At 36.7% G+C, this 27,789-nt stretch overlaps 2 protein-coding genes and 1 long non-coding RNA gene across 16 annotated transcripts; 2 read left to right on the forward strand and 1 right to left on the reverse strand.

Moving 5' to 3' along the window:
- The first annotated feature begins 784 nt into the window (after positions 1 to 784).
- On the forward strand, positions 785 to 7,192 carry DPD1 (Polynucleotidyl transferase, ribonuclease H-like superfamily protein). 14 transcript variants are annotated; one of them, XM_088859100.1, is made up of 6 exons: positions 964 to 1,173; positions 1,415 to 1,472; positions 1,883 to 1,959; positions 3,218 to 3,908; positions 5,677 to 5,882; positions 6,849 to 7,192. In XM_088859100.1, the coding sequence occupies exons 4-6, from the start codon at positions 3,289 to 3,291 to the stop codon at positions 7,040 to 7,042; spliced, it is 1,020 nt and encodes a 339-aa protein (XP_088715226.1). In that variant the 5' UTR covers positions 964 to 1,173; positions 1,415 to 1,472; positions 1,883 to 1,959; positions 3,218 to 3,288; the 3' UTR covers positions 7,043 to 7,192. The 14 variants fall into 14 exon arrangements, with proteins under 14 accessions (XP_006855354.3, XP_088715226.1, XP_020529746.2 ...); XM_088859098.1 differs by having other exon boundaries at positions 973 to 1,173; positions 1,358 to 1,472; XM_020674082.2 differs by lacking the exon at positions 1,415 to 1,472 and adding an exon at positions 1,358 to 1,414 and having other exon boundaries at positions 973 to 1,173.
- Positions 7,193 to 7,791: 599 nt separating this feature from the next.
- Positions 7,792 to 18,907, reverse strand: SYP41 (syntaxin of plants 41). Its single transcript, XM_006855293.4, has 8 exons — positions 18,517 to 18,907; positions 10,773 to 11,049; positions 10,057 to 10,146; positions 9,787 to 9,864; positions 9,249 to 9,326; positions 9,098 to 9,163; positions 8,911 to 8,991; positions 7,792 to 8,330 (listed from the first exon to the last, which is right to left on the reverse strand). Exons 1-8 carry the CDS (start codon positions 18,690 to 18,692, stop codon positions 8,223 to 8,225), a joined length of 954 nt encoding a protein of 317 aa, XP_006855355.1. The 5' UTR covers positions 18,693 to 18,907; the 3' UTR covers positions 7,792 to 8,222.
- Positions 18,908 to 23,017: 4,110 nt separating this feature from the next.
- LOC148783398 (uncharacterized) lies at positions 23,018 to 27,039 on the forward strand. The gene is made up of 2 exons (XR_016049886.1): positions 23,018 to 25,059; positions 26,806 to 27,039. It is a non-coding gene; the product is annotated as an uncharacterized LOC148783398 (long non-coding RNA).
- Positions 27,040 to 27,789: the final 750 nt, after the last annotated feature.

The following is a 27,789-nucleotide window of genomic DNA, read 5'->3' on the forward strand; positions in this document are numbered from 1 at the left end:
TAGTAATCATCCCAGGTGAGCCAACGTATTTTATGGTAAAAGGTTTTATACTCTCACCGGAGTATATAGGAGTAATTTAAGGACTAGGGGATGTAACCTTTTCAACCCATATCCCACAGAGTAACCTCACTAAACAAAACTAAATAATGGGAATTGACATCTCTATGTGTTAGAAAAAATAATGTCTCAAGATTAAACAAAGAGTATCCAATTTTTAAGGGGCAAGATCTAAGTATCAAAAAAACTCAAAATACAAAAATTTGTTTCTTTTAAAAATAATCATCTCTTAATTCTTAGGTGGTTATGAAAAATTTTAGATCCAAAAAAATCCTCCCAGGTAGGTCTTTTGCGTGGAGGAGTAAATGTGCAATACGGTCCCGTGGGAGCATCATATCAGTAAGCCGCAGCATTGGATGGTGTGGTTTGTATAAGGCTTGAGGCCCTAGATAATCGAAGGAAGGCACACCTTCAAATGGTAATCAAAGTAAGGCACACTTTCAAATGGTGGCCAAATATATTGTTTCAGTATCAAAAATCTTTGTGATGGTTTAAAAATTTGTCTTCATCTCTAATTATATAATTTAAATATTAAAAAATCAATATAAATAGAGTAAAACTATAAACAATTAAAAAAATTTTAAAAATTGATGGTTTAGATCACACATTACAAGATCCACAATTTCTAAAACTTGAAATTTGTTTTTCTCATGTCCATGCATCTTGAACGGGAAATAATCGAATTGACAGTTTTTCAGCATCAAAACAAAGTCTTTTAGTGAATTTTTGAGGTGAGGTTGTTTAGGGCGTTACCCTTGTATAAACTTTTTCCTGTGTATAATTTACGGTTATAAGATGTTAGAGTATTTTTAGCCCCACAAAAAAATTAAAACGACTAATTAATATGTGCGATTAATCACGACCGTCCATCCCACTTAACAGCGAAAACGCGCCTACTATTTTTTTTATAGATATTAGAGAGAGACAAGAGTATTTTGCGGTAACTATATAGCTGAGCGGTTCCTTCTCTCATTTCCGGCCCTTTTCTCAGGGATCTGAGACTCTCTCTCTCCTCTTCTCTCTCTCTCTCTCTTATTCATATTTCACCTTTTTCTATTCTCTCTCAGTTTAATCTGGGCGCAAGCCTTATTCTCACTCTAGGCGTTGATCCATCAGGTACCCACCTGGCCTTTACTTCGCATCTATATGCATTTAGCTTGAATTGGGCGATCATGGTTTCTTTTATTCTTTTCTCAAATTTCAGGTTTTTGAGATACTTTGGTTGAATTTTTCTGATACATTTGCACTGTAGGCTAATTGTTTGTAAATTTTCCCATTAGTGGTTATTTTGGTTTTGTAGAAAGTTATATACGATGTACACATTCAAATGGAATCATTTGTAGCTTGGGTTGTGAAGGTATGATGGTTATCAATTTTAAGGGATTTTGATGAGCACCATTCGTTTTTGTTGTGAGGTGAGCAAGTTTCAGAGTCTCTAATGGCGAACTCGCTCCAGTTTGAATATATATAGGCCCATTGACCCACATTGAGGAGATGAATGAGTTTGAACTTGACCATTTTATTTCTTCTTTGATTAGTACATTTATCATTTCAATTTACAGGTTTCCTTTTTTTATTATTAAAAAACAAAAAATCATGGATTTTCCTTTTCTTCTCTTGTCCAGGCTTACAATTTTGGTAAGTTAGCCAGTATAACCCTAGGGGATGTGGCCTTCGAAGGAAAAGGAAGCTTGAAAAGTGTGTGAATTCCAATTTTTCGAAGTCATAACTTGAACTTTGTACCCGCTTTTTTTTTTTTTTTTAGAAATTCTTTGTACCCTCTTTTTTCTTCTTTCTGATGAGTTTGCATCCTCTATTTTGACAGGGTGCATGTGATTCGTAGTGAGAGAAATAATGAATACTTCCAGTTATTGGGGAAATGCTCGTCATGTGTGTGACATGGTGCTTGAACCACCTTTTGTCCAGTTACTTGTTATTGCTTAGCTCTATGACTATTTGAAAGGAATCTCCATCTCATTGCATCAGATGATACTCCTTTTGGATCTATGGATAACACATGTAACAAGAAGGGGAGAAGATACAATGTCTTTGATGGAATTGTTTTTTATCTAGAGGGTAGTGAAGCGTTGAGTATAGTATAGGAGTAGTGTTGGTGTTCTTCTAGGCGAGAAATCTTGAAGATTATTTTAGAATGGTAACTCCGTTATGTGAGTGGTTGGCTCCTACCTCTTATAGTTGGATGGAAAATAGTATTCTCTCTTGTATCATAAGAAAATTAGGTATAACATGATTTCTAGACATTAGTGAAGATGTGCAGACTTTGATAAATTACATCAACAGTCTTTGTACTGAACACACATTTACACAATTTTTAATATGTCGATATCCGGGTTTTTCTGGCCATGACTACAGGACTCAGTAATTATAAAGAAGTTTCGTAAGGTAGGGCAAATATGAAAATCTACCAGCATGTTAGAAAATGCAGGCTAGATCTTAAAGAACTTGGAACTGACTATTCTAGGACTCATATGGATGGTTTGTGTATAGACTTTTTGAGGGGCAGGATGGCTTTAATTATTATTTATCTAATGCCCATCAACCAAGATGACCACTTTTCCAGGTGTTTCAAACTTTTGCATCTCAGATTATCAAGTTGGGTATGCTCCATGTAGTTGATTATACTCTTCTTTTATAATAATAGTTAGGAGAATGACCTTGCATAATAATATATCATACTTGAACAGTTGATAATTGAACAAATTGTTAGTGGAGAATTGCATGAGACAATAGTGAAGTAAAGTCTGTTTACTAGGAACTCAACTGGATCATCTGGATAAAGCAGTAGATCTATTTTAGCAGGCCTATCGGCGAAACTTCAGCAACCTTTTGTTTACAATTTTGTGCATGTCCAATGTGCATGTCCAATCAAACTTGAAATATTTTGTTGATGTCAATTTTTTTTTTCTTCTCTATTTGAATGTTTTGAAATTAAGCAAAAATAACAAATGATTGAAATTGCTGTAGTTGCAAGCTCAGATATTTGAGAGTATAATACTTATTGATCCATGCTTAATATCATTTCTTTTCCTTTTAATCTGGCTTTATGGACAATATTCATCGAGTTCATTTAATGATGCTATTAGGAATGATCAATCTTCATCCATAATTTTGCCTAACCTAGTGGAATCTTTGTGTGCAGATACAATGGCAGACTATTTGTTATTATGTCTATGCATTTGAGGATCCTTTTCTCTTTATATATACATCTAAATGAGGGCTAAATTTTTGCTATTCCAAGATCCTAAGCTCAGTATCCCGTTTGTACAGAAAGCAAAACTTTTGCTGCAAACAATGCCATTAGTAGGTGTTTGGTCAGAAAACCTCCATCACTTAAGGACTTCCCTTGGAATCACTTGCAGCTTTCAACTGTTAAAGTACAGTACCTGTAGTTCAGTGGGGAGAACACTCAGTACAGGGAGATGCAAGCTTCATTCTATAGGAGCAAAAGTAGAAGGAAACCAACCACAATCACAGAGTGAAAAATCTTGCAATATAAGGTTGGAACTCCTCGATGGAAAGTATACAAGAACCACAAACATAGGTGTGACTAAAAAACATGTGGATGAGTTAAAAGCATATCAATATTATGATATTCAAAAGAAACATGTTGAGAAGAAAGATTCACTACGGCTTGCGACAATCTTTGTTTTTGATATTGAAACTACGGGTTTCAGCAAGAATACTCATAGAATAATTGAGTTTGCACTTCAGGATCTTGGCGGGGGCAAAAATAGCACATTTCAGACCCTGGTGAATCCTGAACGCTATGTGCCAAATGCAGAAATTCATGGTATCAGTAATCATATGGTCAATAGGCCAGGAATTCCAAGGTAATATTCTTGTATATTTTACTTGTTGCTTGTAAACTGACGGTTAGCATGTGGTACACAGCTGTTGAAAATGAATCAGGGCAAAAATTGTTCCAATTTTGGGGGGTTGGAGAGCGAGACTTTTGAATAACAAGTGTTAGTTATCTTTATGGATTAATGTTTTTCTCTTGAGCCTTCCAACCTAAGAAGACTTCCCTGCTTTGCCTTAAGAAGACAAGTTGCTTTTCAGCTTTTAAGCAAGAGAAATCTAAAAACAACAAACAGGAAAAATATATGCTAACTTACCTTCCCCTAAAGGGTAACATGATTGTCTATCCTTGTCCCCCATGCCATTTGAGCTATATCCTCCAAAACAGACAATGTTGCAATAGGTATACAATATGAGCTTCCTCCAAAAAACTATAAAACATTGTCCCACATTTATGTATTCATACATACACACATAATATTAGGTATAAACATAGATACACACAAATAATATTAGGTATAAACATAGATACACAAATAATATTAGGTATAAACATAGATACACACAAATAATATTAGGTATAAACATAGATACACACAAAAAGTCAACAAAAGAAATGAGAAGAGGGGAGGAACATATCACATTGAAGCATTCATCATCAGTAGCACTTACTAAGCACTCCAACTCTGCCTTGTCTGCAGTCACATTTCTACAATTTCCATCTTCATGGATACACCTTGAGAGGTTTACTTGTTGCTTGTAAACTGACTGTTTTAGCATGTGGTACACACCTGTTGAAAATGAATCAGGGCAAAAATTGTGCCAATTTTGGGGGGGATTGTGAGAGACTAAGGAGTGTTAGTTATTTTTATGGATTAATGTTTAAATGAGAGACAGAGTAGTTAGAGGAGGGAGGGAGATGTGTGAGAGACTCTGTTAGGAAGGATACATCCTCTCCTGAAATCTCTCCTACATCCCTCTTCTTCTCATTATTCCACCACGTCCTAAAATCTCAACCCATCCCCTCTCTCTCTCATCTCCCCTTTATCCACTCTTCATTTAACTTTCCTATATGCCTCTATGAAGCTCCCCTTTAATTTTTGCTATATGCACATACACCCGCCATAATCAGTATATAGGGTGATAATCAATTAATCATCTATATGATCAAGAAACTCACCAAGTAAATGGGCCGTTTTGTTTATTGCTTTTTTTTTGTTTTTTTGGGTTCAACATTGTATTATTGGATGCATATTTTTCACTTAGAAGACAAGACAAGACAATGAAACTCATAGCAGGCATACCTTGGCAGAATCAACCATTTGTGCGATTGGAGTTCTAACTAACAATCAGGAATTCATTGTGACCTTCCTCTTATGAATCAAAACTTAACGGATCACCTCTACTCTTATTGAATACTTTTATTTTCAGTTTAGTCGTCTCTGAACATTTTCTTAATAAAATTTCTAATTAATTTTTTGGGATGGAGCCAACATAGAATTGCATTTATTTGGTTGGAATGATATTTGTGAGACAAATGCTCGGGTTTAGTTTCAGCATTCCATTACTTATGGATTTGTCATTGAGGAATCATTCTGCAAACTAAAACTTGATAAACTGTTGCTTTAAGACTTAGCTCATACCTTTAATTGGTGAAGGGCACATGTTGCAACTTGCAAGCCATTATAATTCATGTTCTATCATCTCTAGCCAGTGTTCCACACATACTAAGTCATCTAAATCAGGTTCAATATCTTGCTCGAATTAAAAAATCATTCTTTGTGGTTGTGTTTTGTGTAGGTGGAGGGACTTAGTTCCCATGTTGCTCCAATATGTAAGAAGTCGCCAGCAAGATGGAACACCAGTTTTGTGGATTGCTCATAATGGTCGTCGTTTTGATGTGCCCTTTATCATCAAGGAATTCAGCCGCTGTTTCGTGGAGATTCCTTCAGATTGGCTTTTCTTAGACACACTTCCTCTTGCCCGCCAAATAGTGAAGCCAGATGGTTGGTTTTCGTTGGGATATTCAATTGAAATTGTGTTTCTGTACCCTATGCATGGTTTTCTTTCTTGATTTTTTCCACAGGCTTGTCTTAACTTCTATTTTTTTAGTTATCTTTTGAATCTCTCCTTTCATAACAAGCATTGGATATAGAAACTTTTGAACATGTTTATTTAGATTTATTGCACTTTCGCCACGTTACTCAGTGTGCGTGTACCATGTCTTGTAAACTTTTCCAAGAGCCCATGTTTCACATTGACTGCTTACGGAACACTCCAAGCTTCTAAAATTTTGTAAAGAATGGCACCCTTAAGAACTTACTTAGGTATTTTATAATTTATGAGTGCCTTTAGGAATATAATACTTTTTACCTGTCCCTTGCATGGCTACAGATTTTCTATCTTTAAAGATGCTTAGAAAATATTCTGCTCATATCTGGAGAGAGAATAGAAATACTTATGTTTGTTAGGACATATATAAATATAAGTAAAGAATATCCGCAATCATAGGAAATATTTTTGATATATTAGCCATTTATGTCATGTAAAATGACCGGTATCATTATGTTTTACCGTTTCGTTTTTTTTTTTCCAATGACATTGATTAACTTATATCAGCCGTATTTAGCAAGAGTTTGGAGACCATTTACCCTTCTCAACTTAACTTCACCTTATATTTTGCTTATGTTTGAACAACGGTGCGTCATACATTGACAAATACAAGGTTACATTCACCTGGTAAATTAATAAATTATTATATGAAATTAATTATATTTTTCATACTTTTTCATTGAAAGTTTATCATTCCTTTCCCGATTGTACTTAAGTACTTTTAAAACTAAGACTCACTTATTTCGCTTTAGGGTTCATCTCCATCAACTTCAGCTTCTTATCTGGCATGACCGGTATTTCTTTTGTTATGGATTGTGCATGCCAAGAATTGATGAGATTTTTCTGTTCTGTCTCCATAGGATCAAAACTTGCTTCTTCGTCATTGGGGGCACTTAGAGAGTATTATGGAATTCCATTATCAGGTTCAGCTCACAGAGCCATGTCAGATGTGAACACATTGTCTCTGGTTTTGCAGAGAATGACATTTGATCTGAAACTTCCAGTCTCAGGTCTTTTAGAAAGATCTTTCAAAGCTTCAGATATTCCAGAATGATGCCCCCCCCCTAATTTTGATTGAATTATATATATTTGCAAGCCCCATCATGCTTGCTCTTGGACTAATTTATTGTTGTAACTAATGCTTGAAATTCTTTTCAGAGGAATCTCTGCTCGATTTTTGCTAGCAGAGTAGGAGTTTCGAGCAGTGATGTTGACCTCTCTCTCTCTCTCTCTCTCTCTCTCTCACATCAGATCTTAACACTTACCCCGAAGATCAACAATCAAAATGAAGCACTCTGTGTCTCTCACAACACATCTTCACCCCTTTACCCTTCCGATCAACGATTACAAAATGAAGCCCTCTCTCTCTCTGTGCGTCTTGTAAAGGAAAATAAAAAACTAATAGGTGCCATCAAGTGAGATTAACATAATCCGCAGGAATTTAATCCCTGAACCATCAAAGTCCGGGCATTTTTTCAGTTGAACAATGTGCACTCAATTAGGAATGGGCCCAAGGCGTCTGGGTGGTCAGGGTGGCAGAGCCGGAATGCCATGTCGCAGGTTCCAATCCTACTTACTATATATACCCTTCAACTTAAAAATAAAAGAAATGCACTATTTCTCGAACACATGATGCATCTTAGATCAATACCAAATAAAAGCCGTGGGACTAAGCTGAAGGTTATGGTGGTACTACCTCCAAGTGACCCACAAAGAGGTCCTGGACTACATTGCCACCAAGTTCACAAGTCAACATTCAAAAAAAAAAAAAAAAAGACAAAGATAAGTATGACGCAATTGTCGTAAGACAAAACCGACAGGGCATGCATTTTATTCCACAAAAGTTGCAGAAAGAATGGATACAACCGAAACACCTCCTTCCATGGACACCCACCTTCAAAATTGCAAAAGTTTGCTACATAATCATACCTCAAATTCTGTTTCTTCGTTTTTTTTTTCTTTTTCCTCTCTTCAGATTTTTTTTTCTTTTTTCCTTTGATAGATTCCTCACCCCTCAATTGCATCACTAAATCTCCATGGAGTCCCTAGCCAAAAGATCCAAGACATGTTCCCTCGGGGCGGAGATCCTTGCTCAATCATGCTAAATAGCAACGGCAATTCTCCTTCCAAGGCTAAATGGTATGCACACGAAAATGGCCACCAGCTTGAGCAAAAGGCCCTAGGACTTGGTTTGGGATTCCACGTTAAAGTGCTCACACATTTGATACAACGGATCACAAGAATATCTCCTTGATGATTAACAATACCAACATGAACAAGCACATGAAAATGAGCACTGTTGCGCACATCACCATGCCACCTTTTCTCTGAGTTCTCTCAGCCTGCAATTAGAAACCCGAATCCAGTTCTAAGAATCTCGAGAAAGAGCTCAGGAAAAAGCAGAAAATGGCTTGGTAAAGCCATAGTTAAAAAAACCATGTTGAAAATTAGGAACTGCATCCAAATTCTTGTTTTTCAAATATATCACAAGATTATTAGAAACTGATATTTCTGTAATAACATAAGAGGTATCCCTTTTTTTAGTTCAATACAAAATCACAAGGACAACGATTTCTAAACTAGTAAAACATTTTCCCTTTGTTTTTAGTTTAATACAAATTCATAAGGACAACTAGGACAACCATTTCTAAACTATTAAAACTTACCATCACAAAAAGAAGAACAAAAAAAAAACTGCAAATTAAAAAGTTGGAAGAAAAATAAAAATGGGATTACACTTAAAAAAAGAAAAGTATAAAGAAAGGTTTCTCCTTCTTTTTTCACATTTTCTTTCTTATTAAAACTTTTACTTGCTTATAGTTTCACCAAATTGCCCGAGAAATTCACAAGACATAGGAAAATTTTGGAAATCTTCCAACTATGACACCCTAAAATTCACGAAAATGAGATTCATAAGTGAACCTTCTGCAATTGCTTGAAACCCTCTTCGACTGAAGATGCAACATTCTGAATGTTGTAATCAATCCTGTCAATAATGGTCCCCTGCAAAGAGAAACACACTGATATTCCTTTCTTCCAACTTGACTACTAGAACTAATATGAGATTCATAGAGAGCCAAAAAACAAAAAAGCAGAAAAGATCGCTTGCCTGGTCAATCACCAGGACAGAGAGATCCTTCATGATTTGAGCAAGCTCATTCACAGACTCCACAACCTGAAACATGTAAGAGTTTAATATATGTGTCTTAAAACAAGTCTTGAATGATGGAGAGGAAGACCGTTGATATAGAATGTTTTACTTGGGTGATTTCTCTCTCTCTTTCAGCGGTGAATGCCTCACTTTTCTTCAGCTTGGACAGCTGAAATTCATTGAATCCCTGAATAGAAATAACCCATAGCACAAAAGTCAGCTCAGACCAATTCATGAAATAACAAAACAGGATTATCTACTTCTTTTGATAATGCACAGGAGCCAGTGAAACAAGAGATGTGAAATGCAAATAGGGCAGTCATTTGAAAGGGTTATGGATGGTAGTACTTTCAATAATTTCAACCCAAAAACACACATAAGCAAGGAACTCCCCTACGCGACCCAAGGAAGAAATGCATGAAACTAAACTAGGAAATTTCACCATTTTGTGCCTCAAAAGAAGATCCCCTCACCAAAGTAATTATTTTACTTGTAATCCTCGCCTGGCATCTTTTTATTAAGATTCAGACCCATATTTAGTTTTTCATCCAAAATTGGGACCGTGTATAAAAAAAATTAATTAATTTCTCATATTGAGGCTACAGTGAGTTTAAAACATCACCAAGAAATATGAAGAGCATACATACCAAATCACTAAGGTCATCGTCATCCACTCTAGATTTACCACCATTCAAATTCATCTCTAAGTCAACCCCATCTGGACCCTAAACCAGAAATAATGAACCATAAGAAAGAGTAAAAAAGATGAAAATAATAGAAATCCAAGAAGATCAAGCCACAAAGCATTGATTATCTTCATATAAGACGAATTTCTTAACATCTTCTCAGACTTTCATGAGGTAGAATGCCGGTAAGCAACGAGTAGATCAGATTAATATCAGTAAAATAAAACAGACATCTTTTTGCTGCTGTAGGCGCTTTAAGTATGAGGATTGCTTCTTCCGAAACTCCATCGACAGATTTTGTAGGTCAGTTGCAAGAGACCGCTGTAGAGGGGAAAATCACCAAATATCGAAATTACCAAGTCAGAAAGTGATTCTTAACATTAAATTTCAGGTTTAGAGCTAAACACAAGTAATACAAAGCTTATCAGCCAAGTTTTGACCCAGAAATCAGATAAAAACATCGAAGGTGAAAAAGAAAACAAAAATTGGTTTTCCCTTCAATCAGATCAAAGATGCCAAATGCCATTCTATTCCATCATTGTTAACAAAGCTTAAATAGAAAGGCACACAGAGCCCCTTAAATGACAAAGGCTCCTAAATGTGGCATGAAGTCCTATAGCCCCATGCTGTTTCTGGATGGATGCCGTGAAGTATGAAAACTCCCTATTTTCAGGAAAATAGGAAGAAACCCCTCTGTCTAATAGCAAAGGGTAATAATAAGGGGACTGTTGCAAAAAGTAAAAACCCAAGTTTATAAACACCCAACTTTACAGTTTGCCAGTCACCCAGCCCAGTAAACTCAAACATATTGAAGAGGGAGTCAGTTCAGTTTTGACCAGGCACATGACTCGTGAGCTGTAACATTGGGTGCTTTCCAGAGATTTTTGGGGTTTTCACAGCAAATCCCAATAATAAGAATTATAATGAGGAGTTCAGTAGCCACAAACCTGGACATTTTTTCTAACATTTGAATCCTCAGAAGGCCCAGATGCAGAAAGCTTTTGTAATCTCTTCTCAGATCTTTTCAACAAATTTGTTATCTCTTGAGTGAGAGCCTCTATGGTATGATGATCCTCTTTACTGTCTCCAAAAGATGGCATCAAAGCCTTTGCATGAGCCTTGACTAACTCCGCCATTTTTGTCCGTGCCCGCTGCATATTTGCAGCTATTTCTTCTGATATATCCACCCAAGCAGGAGGAAGACCTATGGTAAGTGCACCCCTACTGCAATAAACAATCACATTGTTTTGTTGTTTGAGCAATTTGAGCAAAAGCATTGTCAGGGGTTATGAAGGATAAGATAAACGTAAGATTTGAAAGTTCTTACTCAAAAAACACTAGTAAGCAAGTTAGAAGGTTAATATAAAACAATTAGAGGGATTAAAATACAGAGACTTAGTTATCACAGAAAAAAAGAGGCACTTCACAGAGACTATAGTTGTAAGTTACATGAATCCGTAACAGACAACACTATAAATTTCAATCTCAGTGGCCTACTCAGTCATTGCCAAAACTGAGTCAACTTGCCAAGTCAAACTCAAAAAAGCTCGCCGATTTTTCACATTTTCATGGAGAACCTTTTAAAAAATACATTTAATGAGAAACCTAGCGTGTCACCTAAATCATAGCACAATGATACCATATTAAAAGCGACCACATATCGGGCAAATCAACATAGAAAATTATGCGTAAGGTAAGGCTTGGCTACATCCCATGTTCTTCATTCAAATAACTCGCCCACTGACTGAGTCCAGTTGACTTGGGTAAACTTTTCCAGCTCCAAACGCCTTTTAAATCACTGGACCATAAAACTGAAAAGAATGACCAATAAACTTGGTCCTCGTCAAGTAGTTAATTAAACATCAGAGGCCCACCTGTGATGATCACCCACTCTCTACCAGCATTCTGATGCTCAAGTAAATGTTCAATAAAAATAAGAAGACGGAGGCAAATTACCCAATAGCCCGTATATCCAGCATGATTCAGTGTTATTTTGATAAATGAGAAGCTAAATTGGATCTATCATGAACTCCCACATGTGACTGAGTTAAATCTCCCCACTCCATCACAACCCCAAAGAAAAAAGAGAACTAGGATATATGAAGTGGATACTATATGAAAAGACATTATCAAATTATGTGACACAGAACTATGATTTAGAGCAAAACAGTCCCATAAACAAAAACAGGGGACGAACAACTAACCAAAACATAAGGATAAACTAAACCATGAGCACTAATAGGAAGAAAGGTATCAAACAATCCAAGAGTGGTGATATGCATAACACCAGGGATGGAACAAGAATATGAATAGAATAACATGCTTTTGTTGAAAGTGTAGTAGTACGTTAAGGACATAAATGGAATGTACTATTAATAGGCTTATGTATAATTTTTTGCTTAAACAAGGGCATCTTGAAATTTTTCCATACATCTATATATACATGTGTTGTGTGCGTGGGATTGAACCTCTAAGGGTCACGTCAATCTCTTTCTTCTCGTCATGCATAATGCACCTCTTCCTACCTCTTCTTCCTCAAATCTTCTTTTTCCTCTCTCATATACTCATCTAGTTCTTGCTGATTTGACCTAGGTCTAGGTTATATTTTCAAATTGGTATCATGGCAAGGTTCAGATCCGAAGAAGGGAGAGTCAGGTGGAGAAACTCTGACCATATAACTGCTGGTTTAAGCAAATACAGCCAGACAGAACAAGAATGTATGGCAAGAAGAAACCCAAACAGATCTTGTTTTTGAAGTTCATAGTATGAATATTCATGCATACAGTTTTTTGAAGAGACGTGCCATTTTTCGAGAAATGTTAACTTAAGAGATGTGCCATTTTTCTAGGGTTTATTCCTAATCTGATCAGTTTTTTCGGTAGTGGTGCCAATTCTTTTTAGTGTTTGTTCCTAAAACCCTAATTTAGTGTTTGTTCCCCAAATTTTGTGATCCATCGATGGATGATCTGATGATTAACCAAGTTGCACAAATTTGTTCTTTCTTATGAGAAATATGAAATAGACCTATTCAATTTTATTTTTTGGGGACTAACAAATATTTGGTGTGTATCAAATGGTGAAACTTGGAGCTACTTTACGTCCAAACTTTTTATGCAGTTGTTTGATGTGTATTGAATAGCTTTACAGCCACTTTACATCTGAAACTTGCAGTCACCATAATATCATCGACTGGCTTATGCCCTATGACCTCGATAGAAAAAAGTTTGCTTATGTTGATTGCCTTGTAGTCAAACCAAATGGAAAGGGGCCATCTTGTGTTGTTTGAGAGGCCCATCAAATGATTGTTAAAAACTGGATTTTAACTTCTACTATGCAACCAAACTTGAGTTGCACATTTATGAATTGTGATACTTCAAAGGAGTTATCAAATGCAGTGGATGAAGCCTGCTCACAAAAGAAGAATATTGCAAAATTCTATGAGTTGGTGCAGCAAATCAGCAATTTCAAACAAAAACATTTCTCTATCATGACTATTATGTGGCTCTAGGGGTTTTGGGGATGAACTGAAACACTACAAAAGAGCATAGGAAAAGAGTGGAACAGTAGAAAATCTTTGATATTTTAGGAGGTCTTAATCCTGAATATGAGAATATCAGATCTAATGTTCTGGGTGGCAGGACTTTACCATCACCTAGCACAATATTTTCTCTTCTACAACGTGAAGAAACTCGCCGAAAGTTATGGATGTGTCTATTGGTGAATATGAAAGATCCACACTAGTTTCCAATTCTTTTAACAATCGTGATGGTGACCGTAGTGGTGGCCAAGGGCAGGTCATAGTGGTAGTCGTAGGAGCCTCACACCTAATGAAAAGGATAAGCTGAGATGTACCCATTGTGGAAAATCCTGACACACTAAGAAAACATGTTAGGATCTCAATGGACACCCTAAGCAAAATAAAACTATGGCTTATGCAACTTTGACAAGGAGTCTAGTCTTACCGTGTCTCGAAAACAAGATGCTATTGGTCATCTACTTCGTGACCATATGTCTTCTCAAGGATATTGGTGACTGTTCCAAGCAAGAGCTTCTTAACTTTAAGTAGTGTGCTGGCACTCATGATAAACCCTCTTCTTCATCTAAGTCACATCTCCCTCAATCAGGTATATCTGCATTTACACACCATGTTTCCATGTCTCAAGCTCCTTGGATCATTGATTCAAGAGCCATTGAACATATGCTTGTTAATGTCCGATCTCTTTTCTAGTTACACGATGTATTACAACCAAGAGTCTGTTGAGATTGCCCATGGATCCCTTGTACCAATTAAAGGTTGTTCCAGTAACTTCCTCCATATATTTATTGCCCACTTTGCATGTCCCAAACTGACTGATAATCTTTTATTTGTTAGTAATCTTAAAAAAAAATTGAATTGTTGTGTGAACTTTTACCCATCTTAGTGTGTCGTTCAGAACTTGGTAACGGGGAAGACATTTGGGCACGTTCGTAAGGATGGATCTAGAGACACCGAAACAAGCTCCTACAAAAAATCAAACCACTACCATGTCTTGATTGCTAATAAAGAATAGGTGTAATTGTGGCACACTCATTTTGGTCATGCTTCTCTTTCCATGTTGCATTTTTTTGTTTGCTAAGACTTCTGCATCATTGGGTCAAGTTCAATTACAATGTGAGATTTGTCAATTTATCAAAACACTAGAACTTCATTTCCTATTAGTGATAATAAAAGGAGTAACACTCCCTTCTCTAATATACATTCTAATGTGCAGGGATTAACTACACTTTATCTAACGAAACATAAAATGGTCAAAACACAGGACAATGCAAATATCAAAGTACTTCATACTGACAATGGAGATGAATATGTCTCTAATGATCGTAAAGATTATCTGAAGGATCAAGATATAGAGTTTTAGACATGTCACTCCTAACAATCCACAGTAAAATGCAGTTGATGAGAAGAAAAAAACAACATTTCTTGGAAGATACTCGATCTCTCATTCTTGGAATAAATGTCCAAAAAACCTTACGATCCGAAGTTGTTCTTACTGTGGCATTCTTGATTAATTGTATGCCTTTAAGGGTTCCTGAAGGCAAGTTTCCTATCCAAACACTTTTCCTAATTTCCTTTTATTTCTCATACTTTCCAAAGTTTTCGGTAGAGTGTGTTTTGCCCATGTTCTAGATCATAAAAGAAACAAACTTGATCCCAAAGCCATTGAGTGTGTCTTCTTAAGCATCCTACTCATCAAAGAGGTTTCAATGTTGTGGTCCTATAATAAAGTTTGTTATGCCTTTATGATGTTACCTTCTTTGAATCCATTCAATATTCCTCATCTGTTGGACAACAATGCCCTCTTCATGGGGAGAACAGTAGACAGGAAAAGAGCATTCCAGCACCATCAACTCTATCTTTTCAACTTCTTTCATTTCTGAAATGTCCAGAAGATGAAAATGCCCTAGTTGCACCCAAGGAGAAGCAAATGAAGACAACTGTGAGTAAAGGAACTGGTACTACTTAAAGTCCAGAACGATTATGGTTCAAGTGTCAACTTGGAACCAGGCACTAACCTTAACCTAAGAAAACCCTTCTCATCCAACTATTTCATTAAAACCTCCCAATTCAACCCCAGTGTCAAACTTGACTTACCTATTGTATCATGCAAAGGTAAGCGTTCATGCACTCAAGATCCTATAGGCAACTTTCAGAGAATTGATACCATTAATACAATTATAGTTAACTCTTCTCCAAATAAAATATCCTATAGGCAACTTTGTTTCTTATAATGTTGTATGACCTTCCTATCATGCTTTCCTATCTTTTGTGTCTATTGTTAGCATTCCATCCCATGTAGCAGAAGCTCTATCACAACCTCAATGGAAAGTTGCAATGTGGGAGCTCTTGAAAAAACAATATTTGGGAACTCACCAAACTTCCTGAAGGAGAGAAAGTGGTCGATTGCAAATGGGAGGTTACCGTGAAATATAAGACAGATGGCCCTATTGAAAGAGACAAGGCAAGCTTGGTTGCAAAATGTTTTACGCAAACTCATGGTACAGATTACAAAGAGACTTTTGCCCTTGTAACAAAGTTAAATTCTGTCATAATCATTCTCTCCTTAGCTGCAAATACACCTTGATCCCGACGTCAGCTAGATGTGAAAAATGCCTTTTTACATGGATATCTTCATGAGGAAGTGTACATGGTCATGCAAAAGACTATATATGGACTTAACTAATCACTGAGAGCCTGGTTTGAAATATTCAGTGAAGCCTCACTAAAAGATGGTTTAGAAGGAGTCAAGCTTATAAGAATTTGTTTGTGAAGAAATATTACATCAGGATTACAGAACTTATAGTATATATTGATAATCTGTAGCGATGGGGGATAGCTTAGCAAACATTGAAGATCTTAAATGCTACCTAAGTAAAGATAAAAGATTTGCATCCATTCAAATATTTTCTAAGTATTGAAGAGGCAGGGATAGACATTTCTTAGAGGAAGTATGTGTTGGACCTCTCACAACAATTGGGAGCCAAACCAACGGATACCCCTATGAACCCAATCATAGACTTCATGCACAGGTGGGAGGACTCTTGACAACATCCGAGGTTAGTGGCCAAGTTTATATACCTCACAATTATGCAACCAGATATGTCTTATGTGGTTAGTGTAGTTAGTCAATTCATGCATGCCCCTCAAAAACCTCATTTAGATATTGTCTATTGTATCCTAAAGTATCCCAAATCATCTCCCAGGAGAGGTTTGTTATTTACTAATCATAATCATATCGGTGTTGCAATCCACACTGATGCATATTGGTGTGCTTCTCAGACTAATAGAAGCTCAACTATAGGTTATTGTACCTTTCTTCGAGGTAATTTGGTTTCATGGACGAGTAAAAAACAAAATGCAGTGGCCATATCAAGTGTTGAAGGTGAATACCGGGGCTATGGCACATGGAGTGTGTGAAGTTATGTGGGTTAAAAGTTAAAACTATATTGGCCGATTTAGGAGTTTGTCTTTTTGAGGATGTTTACTTGTTGTATGATTTAGGAGTTAAATTTCAGTTAACTATAATCCTTTATTGTAACAAGGAAACCATCCACATTTTTGAGAACCATGTATTTCATGAGAGAACAAAGAATATTGAGCTGGACTATCATTTTATAAGGAAAAAGTTCACAAGTAGAATTATTTGTAGTCCTCATTTGAATCGAGAGATCAACTAGTAGATATCTTCACCAAAGCAGATGCCCACGATAGACTACAAGATATGGTTATCAAGTTGGGCATGATTAATATCTACGTTCCAGATTGAGGGAAATTGATGAAAGTGCAGTAGTAAATTAGGGACATAAATAGAATATATAATGTAATAGGGTTATGTACGAGTTATCAACTAAAACACGGGTATATCTTGTAATTTTTTCATATCATGTCACTCTTTTTTCTTCTCTCCAGACATTAAGACACCTCTCTCTCTCTCTCTCTCTCTCTCTCTCTCTCTCTCTCTCTCTCCTGTTCCTACATCTTCTTCCTCTACACATTTTCTTTTTTTCTCTCTCTCTCCCTGTTCCAACATCTTCTTCCTCTACACAGCTTCTTTTACTCTCATATAGTCATCTAGTACTTGCTGATAGACCAAGATCTAGGTTATATTTTCAACTCTTTAAAAAGGAAAAGGAGAGGGAATTCCAAATAATTAGATGAGAGTATAAAGGAACTTCTATATTCTACTAACGCATAAGTGGATAACCATACACCTTTTGAGCTAAAATGAGTAGCATCATCATAAGTAGTAATACTCAAGAGGAAAACAATATGACAAAAAAAAGTGGCATATGAAGAAAGTAATGTGCTTGTATCATATCAACTTTATCCCATTCGATGTGTGACATCTCCCAAGGAAATACAGCGTCTTGAGCAGATAAAGAACAAATCACATATGACAGAACATAAAATGGTTACTCGTTAGCCTAACAGATTAGTCAACAACTGATGACTTACACATCAATAAGTGTGGCACCAGATCAAAGTTCACTTCAAAACAACAATGTATAGAGAAGAAAACAACTAATTTGCATAAAGGTATATCCTTTGCTGTGCTGTTACAATTCCACCGACAGATTTTCCAAAAGCAATTGATATATGCACCCCAAATCACAACACCACATTCGTTACATCTTTCACTTGGAGAAACCACTCCACCTCCCATGAAAGAATGCCCTTACAATCAGTAGTACATGAGAACCTCAATTAGATGATGATAGTATTCTTTTCAATTTACATGATGCTAAAATTATGCAAGCCTTGTGTCACAAAACTAGCAATATTTCAGCAGGGATCAAACCGACAGGCGATTCTTCAATGCATATCCAAGATCAGACAATTCAATTGTTTCAGTTTAGGAGAATCATCTCCATTGGCCGTTATTATTTTCAGGAGAAGAAATTTCATGAGTTAATCATTTTCCATGCAGCAAATAAAACTCACCTAGGTTTAATTAATGCCAAGTAAAAAACCACATCCAAAAGCTACAGAGATTATAGACTTCCAAAATCAAACAAAAAAGCATCTCAACATGTTCTGAAGTAGCAGTAAAGAGACAAGCAATGAGATATACTTTCGAATAAATTTTACATTGAATTACACAGGTAAAATTGCAGCTTTTGAGAGAGAGAAAGGAGAGATGGGATAGAACGAACCTGGAATTTCCTGGATCATCAGTGCTGAGAGGAGCATAGGATCGATTTTGATTCCAGAGAGAAGCATTTTCCAATTCGATCACAAGCGCCCCAGAAGAAGTAGGTGATGAAACCCTAATAGGGCGTAGGGCGTCTCTGTGTTTCTTGTATTGGACGGTCCGGTTCCTTGTAGCCATGATTGAACCCAAGTGAAGCTCTGAGACGCGATCCGGTTACAAAGAGAGGTGATGAATCCACAAATTAGGATTGCTCATACTGAAATTCAAATGTGAAAGGGCGAATTCGTGTCCTGAGAGAGACACAGGAAGAGAGAGAGGATACCGAAAATGAGATCTACGCCTAAATGCAGGAGATCTGACCAAACTCCCAACCCCACTGCTCGAATTGAAAAACACAAAGGCAAATATTAACTTTTAATGAATTTGCACGGTCTTCCTCTCTCTCTCTTTCTAGACAGGAAGTAATGAGATTCCTCCATCTTTCTCTCTCTCTCTCTCTCTCTCTCTCTCTCAACTCCCTAACTAAGCTCCTCTCTTTTGTTTGAAACTTAGTTTGATAGGGCAGCCCTATTAAGTAAGGGAATCCTCATTTTACAACTCATCATAAATTTGTAGAGAAATGATCCTACGATACCATTCCATAAGAACTTCAAAGGATTACCATTGAGTCCATATTTTAAAAAAAAATTTATCATAAACTTCGAAAGATTAGATTATCGTTAAAATTAGCATAGATTTTTATAAAAATTATCACATTAATACGATGTTTAATTTTTTAAAAAATTTATACTAAATTTAAAAGTGATCCTTTAAAGTTCTACACACATAGATGTGAGAAGTTTCGTACGATCATTATCCTAATTTATAATTCAAAGTAATAGAAAATCTTTACATGGATCACTTGACTTGCATGTTATGCCTTTAAAAAAATTAAAAATATTAATATTTAAAATTTTAAAAAATAATGTATATTGAAACAAATTATCTAGAGTGTCTTTTTCATCTTAAACCGATAAATTTTTTATTATTATTTTAATTTAAATTTGACTGTAAACGATTGGAAATTGATTTTAAAGCTATCCTAAAACTTCAATTTGTTTTCGTAAAGCCTAATCCTTATAATGCTAGCTTGGGGGCGTTGGATTTCAATCTTCTAATATTTGTTACACGGGTCGTTACATAATTGCCCTAAAAATTTACAAAAATACCCCTATTACTTCATTGAGAAGGAGGTGACTTTGTCAAGAATTTCAAAATAGCGGAGATGCCGTCGAGCAATTTGTGTGACTAAATTGCCCCCGTCCCTATCTCAACCCTCAACTCTATGGAATGCTAGTTTTGATTGAAAAAGGCCGAAGATATCAAAGGTGAAAATGGGCTTCGGGGCGGCCGATGTCTCGCCAAGTTTTGTTCCCTTTTATAGGGCTTGTTGGGCCTCGCCGAACTTTAATTTAAGGCTCGTTAGCTTAGCAGCGCGCTTTGAACTAATCTTCCAAAGGCTGTTATTATATGAAGGTTTAGTTTAGAGAGAGGTTTTGTATAAGGTGTCAACATTAAATAATTTAAGTGCCTATCTGAATTTTTTTGCTCAAAGACGCAATTTCAATGCAGGAGAGCCTTACAATAGCTTAATTATCCATTTTCACTTAGGAAATTTAGCTCAACAAATTATGTACATCAAACAAATCTATAAAAATTTAAAAATTAAGAAAATTAACGGTCTAGATAATGTGATGCAAGATATATTCTTTGTAAGACTTTAAAATTCTTTTTTTTTTTTATATCCATACACCCAAAGTCGAGATGATCAATTGGAAAGTTTTTTAACACCCCTTACTTCTATAAACAAGGTTCACGCCTTATATAGACTCTTTCCTTAGGTTTAACATGGTGAAAATGGGTTGAGCTTGTCTAAAGGGCTTTGAAGGCCAGACCTAACATGAGTTGTGGCCATGCCCTTCATAGTGCCCCATGCCCTTCATAGCGCCCATCTTGTCGTGTGCTGGGCTCGGGTCAACCCAGCCAACTAACACCCCTAAAATATCCTGGGTTGTAGTGAGAAATTGATGGCTTATCTTGTTCTGTCGTGCACCATGCTAAAAGTTTTATAAAACTTTTTCAAGCAGTCTGTGTGGTTCTCAGGCCATCGAAATTCACATCTGATGGTCTTGGATGTCATTACCTTTTGGTGCAAAAGGTGGCAGTCTCATTCTAGTTAATCCTGTAATCAACACGCACTCTCATTGTTGACCCCTTTTATCTTAGCCATGAGGATCATATCTTAAAATAGTTAGGTAGTTGAGAAAGGTTTATAATTATGGGAAAAGAATGCATGCTTCTCAAGAGCCGAAACTACATCACCCTTTGGAACCAGGGTAGCATATATACCTGCTTAAAAAAGTTGCGCCGTAAAACTGAAATAGTGTCTATATTTTTAGACGGTCCTATCTATATGTTTAAGTAATCAATAATGTTTTTGTCTCTACATTGTCTGTATATTCTTTTAACATTATAATTTGCCTATTGATTCGAAGGCAATTTCTCAATTTTGAGGTCAAATAAATCTTCATCTGCACAAAAGAATAAGTGTACAAATTGCTCTCACAAGCGCTGCACGCACCCATTCAGACAATTTCTATAAATACTCAAAACCTAACTCATGCTTAATTCAATACTTCATTCATGCTTAAATCTCATACTTTCATGCTTAAGAAACATGCTCCATACTATGGACATATAATAGTATAATCTACTTACCTTGTGTGCTCTAATGGTGATCCCAAATCCTTCACACAACTCACTTTTCTCCAAGCTTCTCAAGCTTTCACACATCTCACTAAGTTCTCCCAAAAGCTCAAAGGGTCTGAAATAGCTTCTCAATGTTGGAAAACATGGCTAAGAGGGAGCAACCTCTTGAGAGAGATGTGAAGGGGTGAATAAATAATAAAACAAAAGGGGCAGCATGCATGCATCAACAAGTGACATCAAGGGCCTCCACATGGCACATTCTTGGAAGGCAATCTCACGGCACACTAAAGAACAAGCAAGGGACAAGTAGTGTATAACATAAGACAAAAGAAGAGGAAGTCCCTTGGACTACCCTATACAGCTCCACCCGACGGCCCACATCACACACGGTAGCCCACCCATTGCACGGTGGCATCCTCAAGCACGCACGACGCTAATTCTTGTCACTCGCGGCGATGGTCCTTTGCACGCATGGCGTTGCCTCTTTGACATGCGCAACGCTAATTTCTCTTCATGCACGGTGCTACCCCCTTACTTCACAGCCGGCGTTAGTCCATTTTATGCACGGCGTTCCTCCCTTGACAGACGTGGCGTTACCTCTTTCCTCTATTCACACACGGATCTGCCTCACTCTCCCCTCTTCAAATGGTATTGCCTCATACTCCCTGTCGTGCGTGTCCTTTTCTTTTCTCCTACTCAAAAATTTTTTGGGTAGTTACATGTGCAAAGCCCTCTTGCCAATATTTAGGAGACAAACAATAGTATGTCACTTAATACTTTATAAGTCATGTAATTTTTCTACTACATATGTGTTACGTACATATACAATGTTGCATATAATATCAACGACTTGTGCTCAATATTAGATGATTGAGATTGGGGATGGAAATGGGTCAGCTTGACCCGTGGACCCAGTGGTCGCCCTGATTGGGTCTGGGTCTAGCCCTAGAGAATGGACCCAATGGGTCGGATCTTGGTCCACTTGACCTTGACTTGACCCAAGTCGGCTCCGCATCCATCTTGGACTCTATAGGGTTGGGTCATATTCGGGTTGAGATCAGCCCAACCCCAACCTGACCTGTTATACATAAGATACGTATAGATATATGTTAATTAGATGTTAATTGAGATGAACCGACTTGACCCATTTCCAGCCCTAATTGAGATGAATTTTTGCTTTGCTCGAGTTTTCCACCGTTTACTCAAGCGAAAAACATCTCCAAAATGGTCCATTATTAAGTATAGTTGGTATGGTAGTTAGCAAATCATGGAATAGAAGTATATTAACAAATCCAAAAGTTCGTTTTAGTTTAAAAATACAGGCAAAAAAATCATATTAAAAATATGCATCAGAAAAACTAGGTAAGTTAAAGAAATTGTGAATATTTTAGATTTGGCTCAAAAACATAGAGGAGGAAATTCATATATGTGAAAAGAACACAAAATAAAGTTCAATTCAATTATTACAATGAAAAAACAATAACAACGCGAAAATAAAATAGGGCAATGATTTCATGCAACGAGGAATGAGAACAAAACCCAAGGTAACTTAGTCTAGGATTGCAGTTAGGGCACAGTTAGGGCTAATAGCAATGGGCCAAGTGCCCCGGATCAGACATGTCAGCTCAACCATGAAAAAGTAGGGCAAGGCCAGTGCTGGCCCGTCCCCTCCTGGCCGGCCATCTTTTTTTCTTGTTTTTGCTTTTACTTTTCTTCATTTATTTTTGATGCAGCCCTACCAAGGCCACGGTCGACCTTCGGTTGACCCTGTGGCGATAAGGGCAAGGCTAGGGCTAAGGCTAGCCCGGCCAATTGCGACCCTTAATTGGAGTTAATAGAACCCCAAAAGACCAATATGAAACAATGGTCTCTTCAAATTGTTTTTGTTGTGTTTATCAATGGAATAACAAATAGCCCATAAATGGAAAAAACCAAAATTATGTAGAGAGAAAGTCACAAAAACTCTTTATTTGTACCAAGCATAAAGTGTTAGCAAGCCAGAATATTTGATTTTCGCTCTTAGTCTTAATCGCCTAAATCTTTAGCTATGAGTCTATGACTGAATCACACTTTTTTCATATCTGCAATGGTGCTTTGGCTAGAGAAAAAAATGATTTCATAAGGTGAATAGTCCTATTTCTCTACTATTTCTCGGGGAATAGAATTTCTCATGACAATATCATTTTCTAGAATATGATATGCAAGTGGCTTTTTTCTTTTTCCTTTATTTATTTTTATTTGGGACTACTGATTTTTAGGGGAATACAATATTTTTTCTAAATGTTGTTTATATTTTTATAAACATTTTTGGCTAAATCAGGATCCTTGATTTAATCCCACTTCTAGAAATCTTATCTCAAAACTAAAATTCAACTTTTCAAATCAATAAAAGTAAAGAAAATTTTCAACAAAATTTGAGAAATGAAGGATATGTAAGCAGGAAAGAAGTCATTGTAAAAGTGTTTTTCTGAAAACAAATATAAAACTTGTGTTTGTATCGATTCTATAAGAAAAAATGACTTTGAAGATCTTCTGAAAAAATAAAAAAGTTTCGACAAATTTCACAAAATCTTATATTCTTTTTAAAATAATTGTGCTTTAATCAGAGACTTGTTGTGATCAAGATTACATGAAACGTGTTTTTGTACACTATACATTAGTTATTTGTATATCGTGCATCATGAAGCACACCTCACTCCATTGTAAATGGCAATGAGACTAAACCGTCTGCTCCATTATAGATCATTATAAGTTGATCATCGTTCACTCCAAAAGAACCAATTCTATACTGTCAAAGTTTTAGTAATATTCAAGATTAAATTGTAACGACCAAAGATTTTTTTAAGTCACCTGCACAGCGGGGAGAGTAAAGCATCGCCGGCTGTGTAGTGAGGAGGGGTAATGCCGTTGGAGGGGTGAGAGAAGGCAGTGCCATGCGTGAATGAAGAGAAAGGCCTAACGTCGCTCGCGTAAGGGATAAACGCCACGCACGTGGAGGAGTAACACCGCACGCATGGAAGAGTAATACTGTGTGCGTGGAGGACGAATGCTGCTTGCAAAGTGCCCAACGACGTCTATGACTAGAGAACAACGTTGCGTGAGAGTGAAATGAAGAGCATCGCTGTGCGCGTATCATCAGCTGCATAGCGTGCATGGGCAACGAACGCCACTTGTTGTGTGCATGCTACCATACGCGCCACCTGGCTAGCTGCACGCTACTTGTTCCCCAGTGGGCTGCCACCTGCTGCTTGAGGAGCATATAAGCCCTCTCCCTCCCCCTCACACCATTTTCCACCCACTCTCTCTCTCTCATTCTTTCCTTCTCTCTCCCTCTGTAATGCAAGTGAAGCGTGTGGAGAAAGCTCCCTTAGCTCACTGTTGGAGCAGCAAGTGTGAAAGTGAAAGGAGACTGTGGGAGGAGGATTTGGGGGGTTTTGTGCAACTAAGTTCAGTGGATTTGGAAGTGTGTATCATAGATGTTTTATGCATGATGTATGGGTGTGTAAGAATAAGCTTAGAGCCTTGAATCTTGTGTGTATGAATCCATGATTGTATAACCTCTATGAACAGTAATATTGCTTGCCAAACATTCCTTTAATTTTAGTTTAGATGGAGTGGATGGTGATTGTTTATCGACTGTGGGTTGAAGGACACTGCTGTGAATGGTTTATGCTTATGCATGTATGAAGAGTTTAAGAAAAAAAAAAAGAGTTTCTAAGAACTATAAGTGTTTTTGTATCCAATGGTTCAATGATAAACGGGGTCCAAATGAGCTCAAACCACTATTGAATGAAAGGTATGTGTGTCTACTACAACTTTTATTCTTGTGAAATCGTGATATTTTGCACATGTTAAGATTTATACTTCAATAAGTAAGACTATGTCACAGTTAACAGACAGCAGAATTCCAGCCACTGTCATCTACTTTGCACAAAACTTTTGAACGACCAACAAGTGTCCAAATTCGTTCAAATCACTGCCATTTGAATGATGTGTGTGTCAACTATAATGTTCATGTGAAAACCATGTTCAAATTCTTCATGGATGAGAAGCTATACTCTCAATTATGTAAATAAGTCATTGTGGATAGTTTTAATCAATTGCAAAATTGATGTTTCTGTTATTATGCATTTTAACTAAATGATGCCCGTTTTCTTCCAAACCACAATCATTTAAAGACCTACGAGTAAGCTTGAAATCACATGTTGAGCACTTTTCGAAATTCTTCCTTATTTGAGAGTTACATGATTAAATGCGAAGACATGTCATTGTGGGTAGCTATTATGGAAACTCATAACTGATGTCACTGTTGCCACCAATTTTGATTAACCAAAAGAGACCCCCTAGTCCTTGAAACCACCACCAATTGGAAGGTTTATGGAACACTTAAAATTTGCATGAAAAAATTTTCTTAAAAAACCTCCAAGATTGAAAGTTATGCCCATTTTACGGGGACTACGTCACTATTGCAGAACTTCATAATATGTGCGTGCTAAGGTGTGAAAGCTATGTAGTGAGTGCCATGTGATATTCAAGTAATAAGTGCAAATGCTATTTAATGAGCGTTATGTAATATTCAAGTAATAAATGAGAATGCTATTTAGTGAGTGTTATGTGATATTCAATTAATGAGTGATAATGTTGTTCAGTGAGTGTGATGTGATATTCAGGTGATGAATGAGAATGCTATTAAATGAGTGTCATGAATTATTCATGTGTTAAGTGTGAATGCCATATAATGACTGCCATGTGATATTCATGTGCTAAATGTGAATGCCATCTAATGAGTGCTAAATAATGAAATTCTATGTGTTGGCAATGTGAGAGGCATTAAGTGCCAAAGTAATGAAAGTTAAGTGAAGAGTGATCTGATAGCATGCTCCAAGCATGACCCTCTATTGTGTTTGATAACAGTAAAGTGATTCAATGACGCCACGCACAGGTTACCCATGGTGGTATAATGTGACTTGGTAAGAGAGTAAGGATGGCAATGTTCCCTAACTCCCTGTATGATAAGAGGGGAGTTAGGTGGAAAGTGTAATGGGTGGGTCACGCCCCTCGAAATTCAGTGTATTATAAGAAGTAAATAGTGAACCGTGCCTTACAAGGCAAGTGTCTATCAAAAGCCCCAAAGCGCATTGGGGACTGTGTTTGTGAGTGTGAAGGCATTACCGAATGAGACACTCATTATCATTGCCCTCTCTCCTGAGTAATGGTAGAAGTCCTAAACAATGGGATTGGCTTGGCCTGATGAATAAGGCTTCTACTCTGGGAGTAAGTGAATCTAAGGAGTGAGTGGTTAACAATTGAATGTGTGACTGTGAATGTTGGTAGTGATACTGGTTTTATGATAATCATGTTATGCGATATGCCATCTATGATGAATGTATTGGAAAGATTGCTAACATAATACTTTTTCCATTATGATTGCTTATAGATAAAAGAATTCTTTATAATAGCATAATAGATATATTATAGATGCATAACTTCTAGATCCTCTTACTGGGCTTTATAGCTCATTCCTCTTTTTCCATCCCTGTAGAGTAGAAGTTACAGGTTAAAGGACTGTCGGTTGGGAGAGATCGATTTGGTCGACGAAGGCTTATACTTATGAAAAAGACCTTTTGCTTGTATGTATTTATCGGCAGTGGGCCATGTTCTTGGTTGTCTTTTTTGAACTATGTATTTTTGTAATTTAGGCCTTCTGTGCCTTGAACAGATGTATTACTTCAAGATGTTTATGTAATGACATAAATCTTAGTTCTCGTTTTACCTAGTTCTTGTGCTTATGTTAGAGTTTCTTTACTTTATTGGTTTGCTTGAGTTACCGCTTTAACAAAGCAACGCGCCACTCTGTCTTGAGTAGTGTTTGCTACATTTGGATCACGAACCTGTACCCTGCTACCCTCTATAGTGAACGGTAGGGGTTAGAGGGGCGGGGTTGTGACATAAATTTAGTATGTCATGCATTCAACATGTCGAGTATTGCAATTTGTGCATGGTACTGTATGCCAAAAAACCTCATGTCAATGCAATATGCAATGGTTTTATGATTCTTATTTTAATCACTAAGAAATATAATGGATATCACCGTCATTATCATCCGAGCTTTATCCCAACTATTTGGGGTCGGCTAGCAAGATTCATGATAGAGATGTGGCAAAAGTGTTACATTGGTTGCCAACGTAAGACAATCCTCCTCTTTTCTCAACTGGGCTTGGGACCGGCAATGATAGAGTTATTGAGAAATACAATAGACACTTTTTTAAAAACTTGAAAAGATTGTATGCTTGGTCACTTTAACCTATTACAAGAAAGTAAAATACGAGTAAAATAAGTAAAAAGGTTCCAAGTTCAAGGTGGAAAAAGGAAAGGGGAATTAATCAAAACCACATATGAGATGAACTATTTGGAATTTGCAAAAGGTTTATACAAGACGTAGATATTTACTGTAAACATAAGGTGTACCTAAAAAACCATTAGAAATGTTATTTTGATGTTGGAAAACTGTTTGATTGTATCGATC

Source organism: Amborella trichopoda, chromosome 2 (assembly GCF_054954075.1).
Source record: "Amborella trichopoda isolate Santa Cruz 75 chromosome 2, AtrichopodaSantaCruz75HAP2 v2.0, whole genome shotgun sequence".
In the NCBI taxonomy this organism is placed as follows: domain Eukaryota; kingdom Viridiplantae; phylum Streptophyta; class Magnoliopsida; order Amborellales; family Amborellaceae; genus Amborella; species Amborella trichopoda.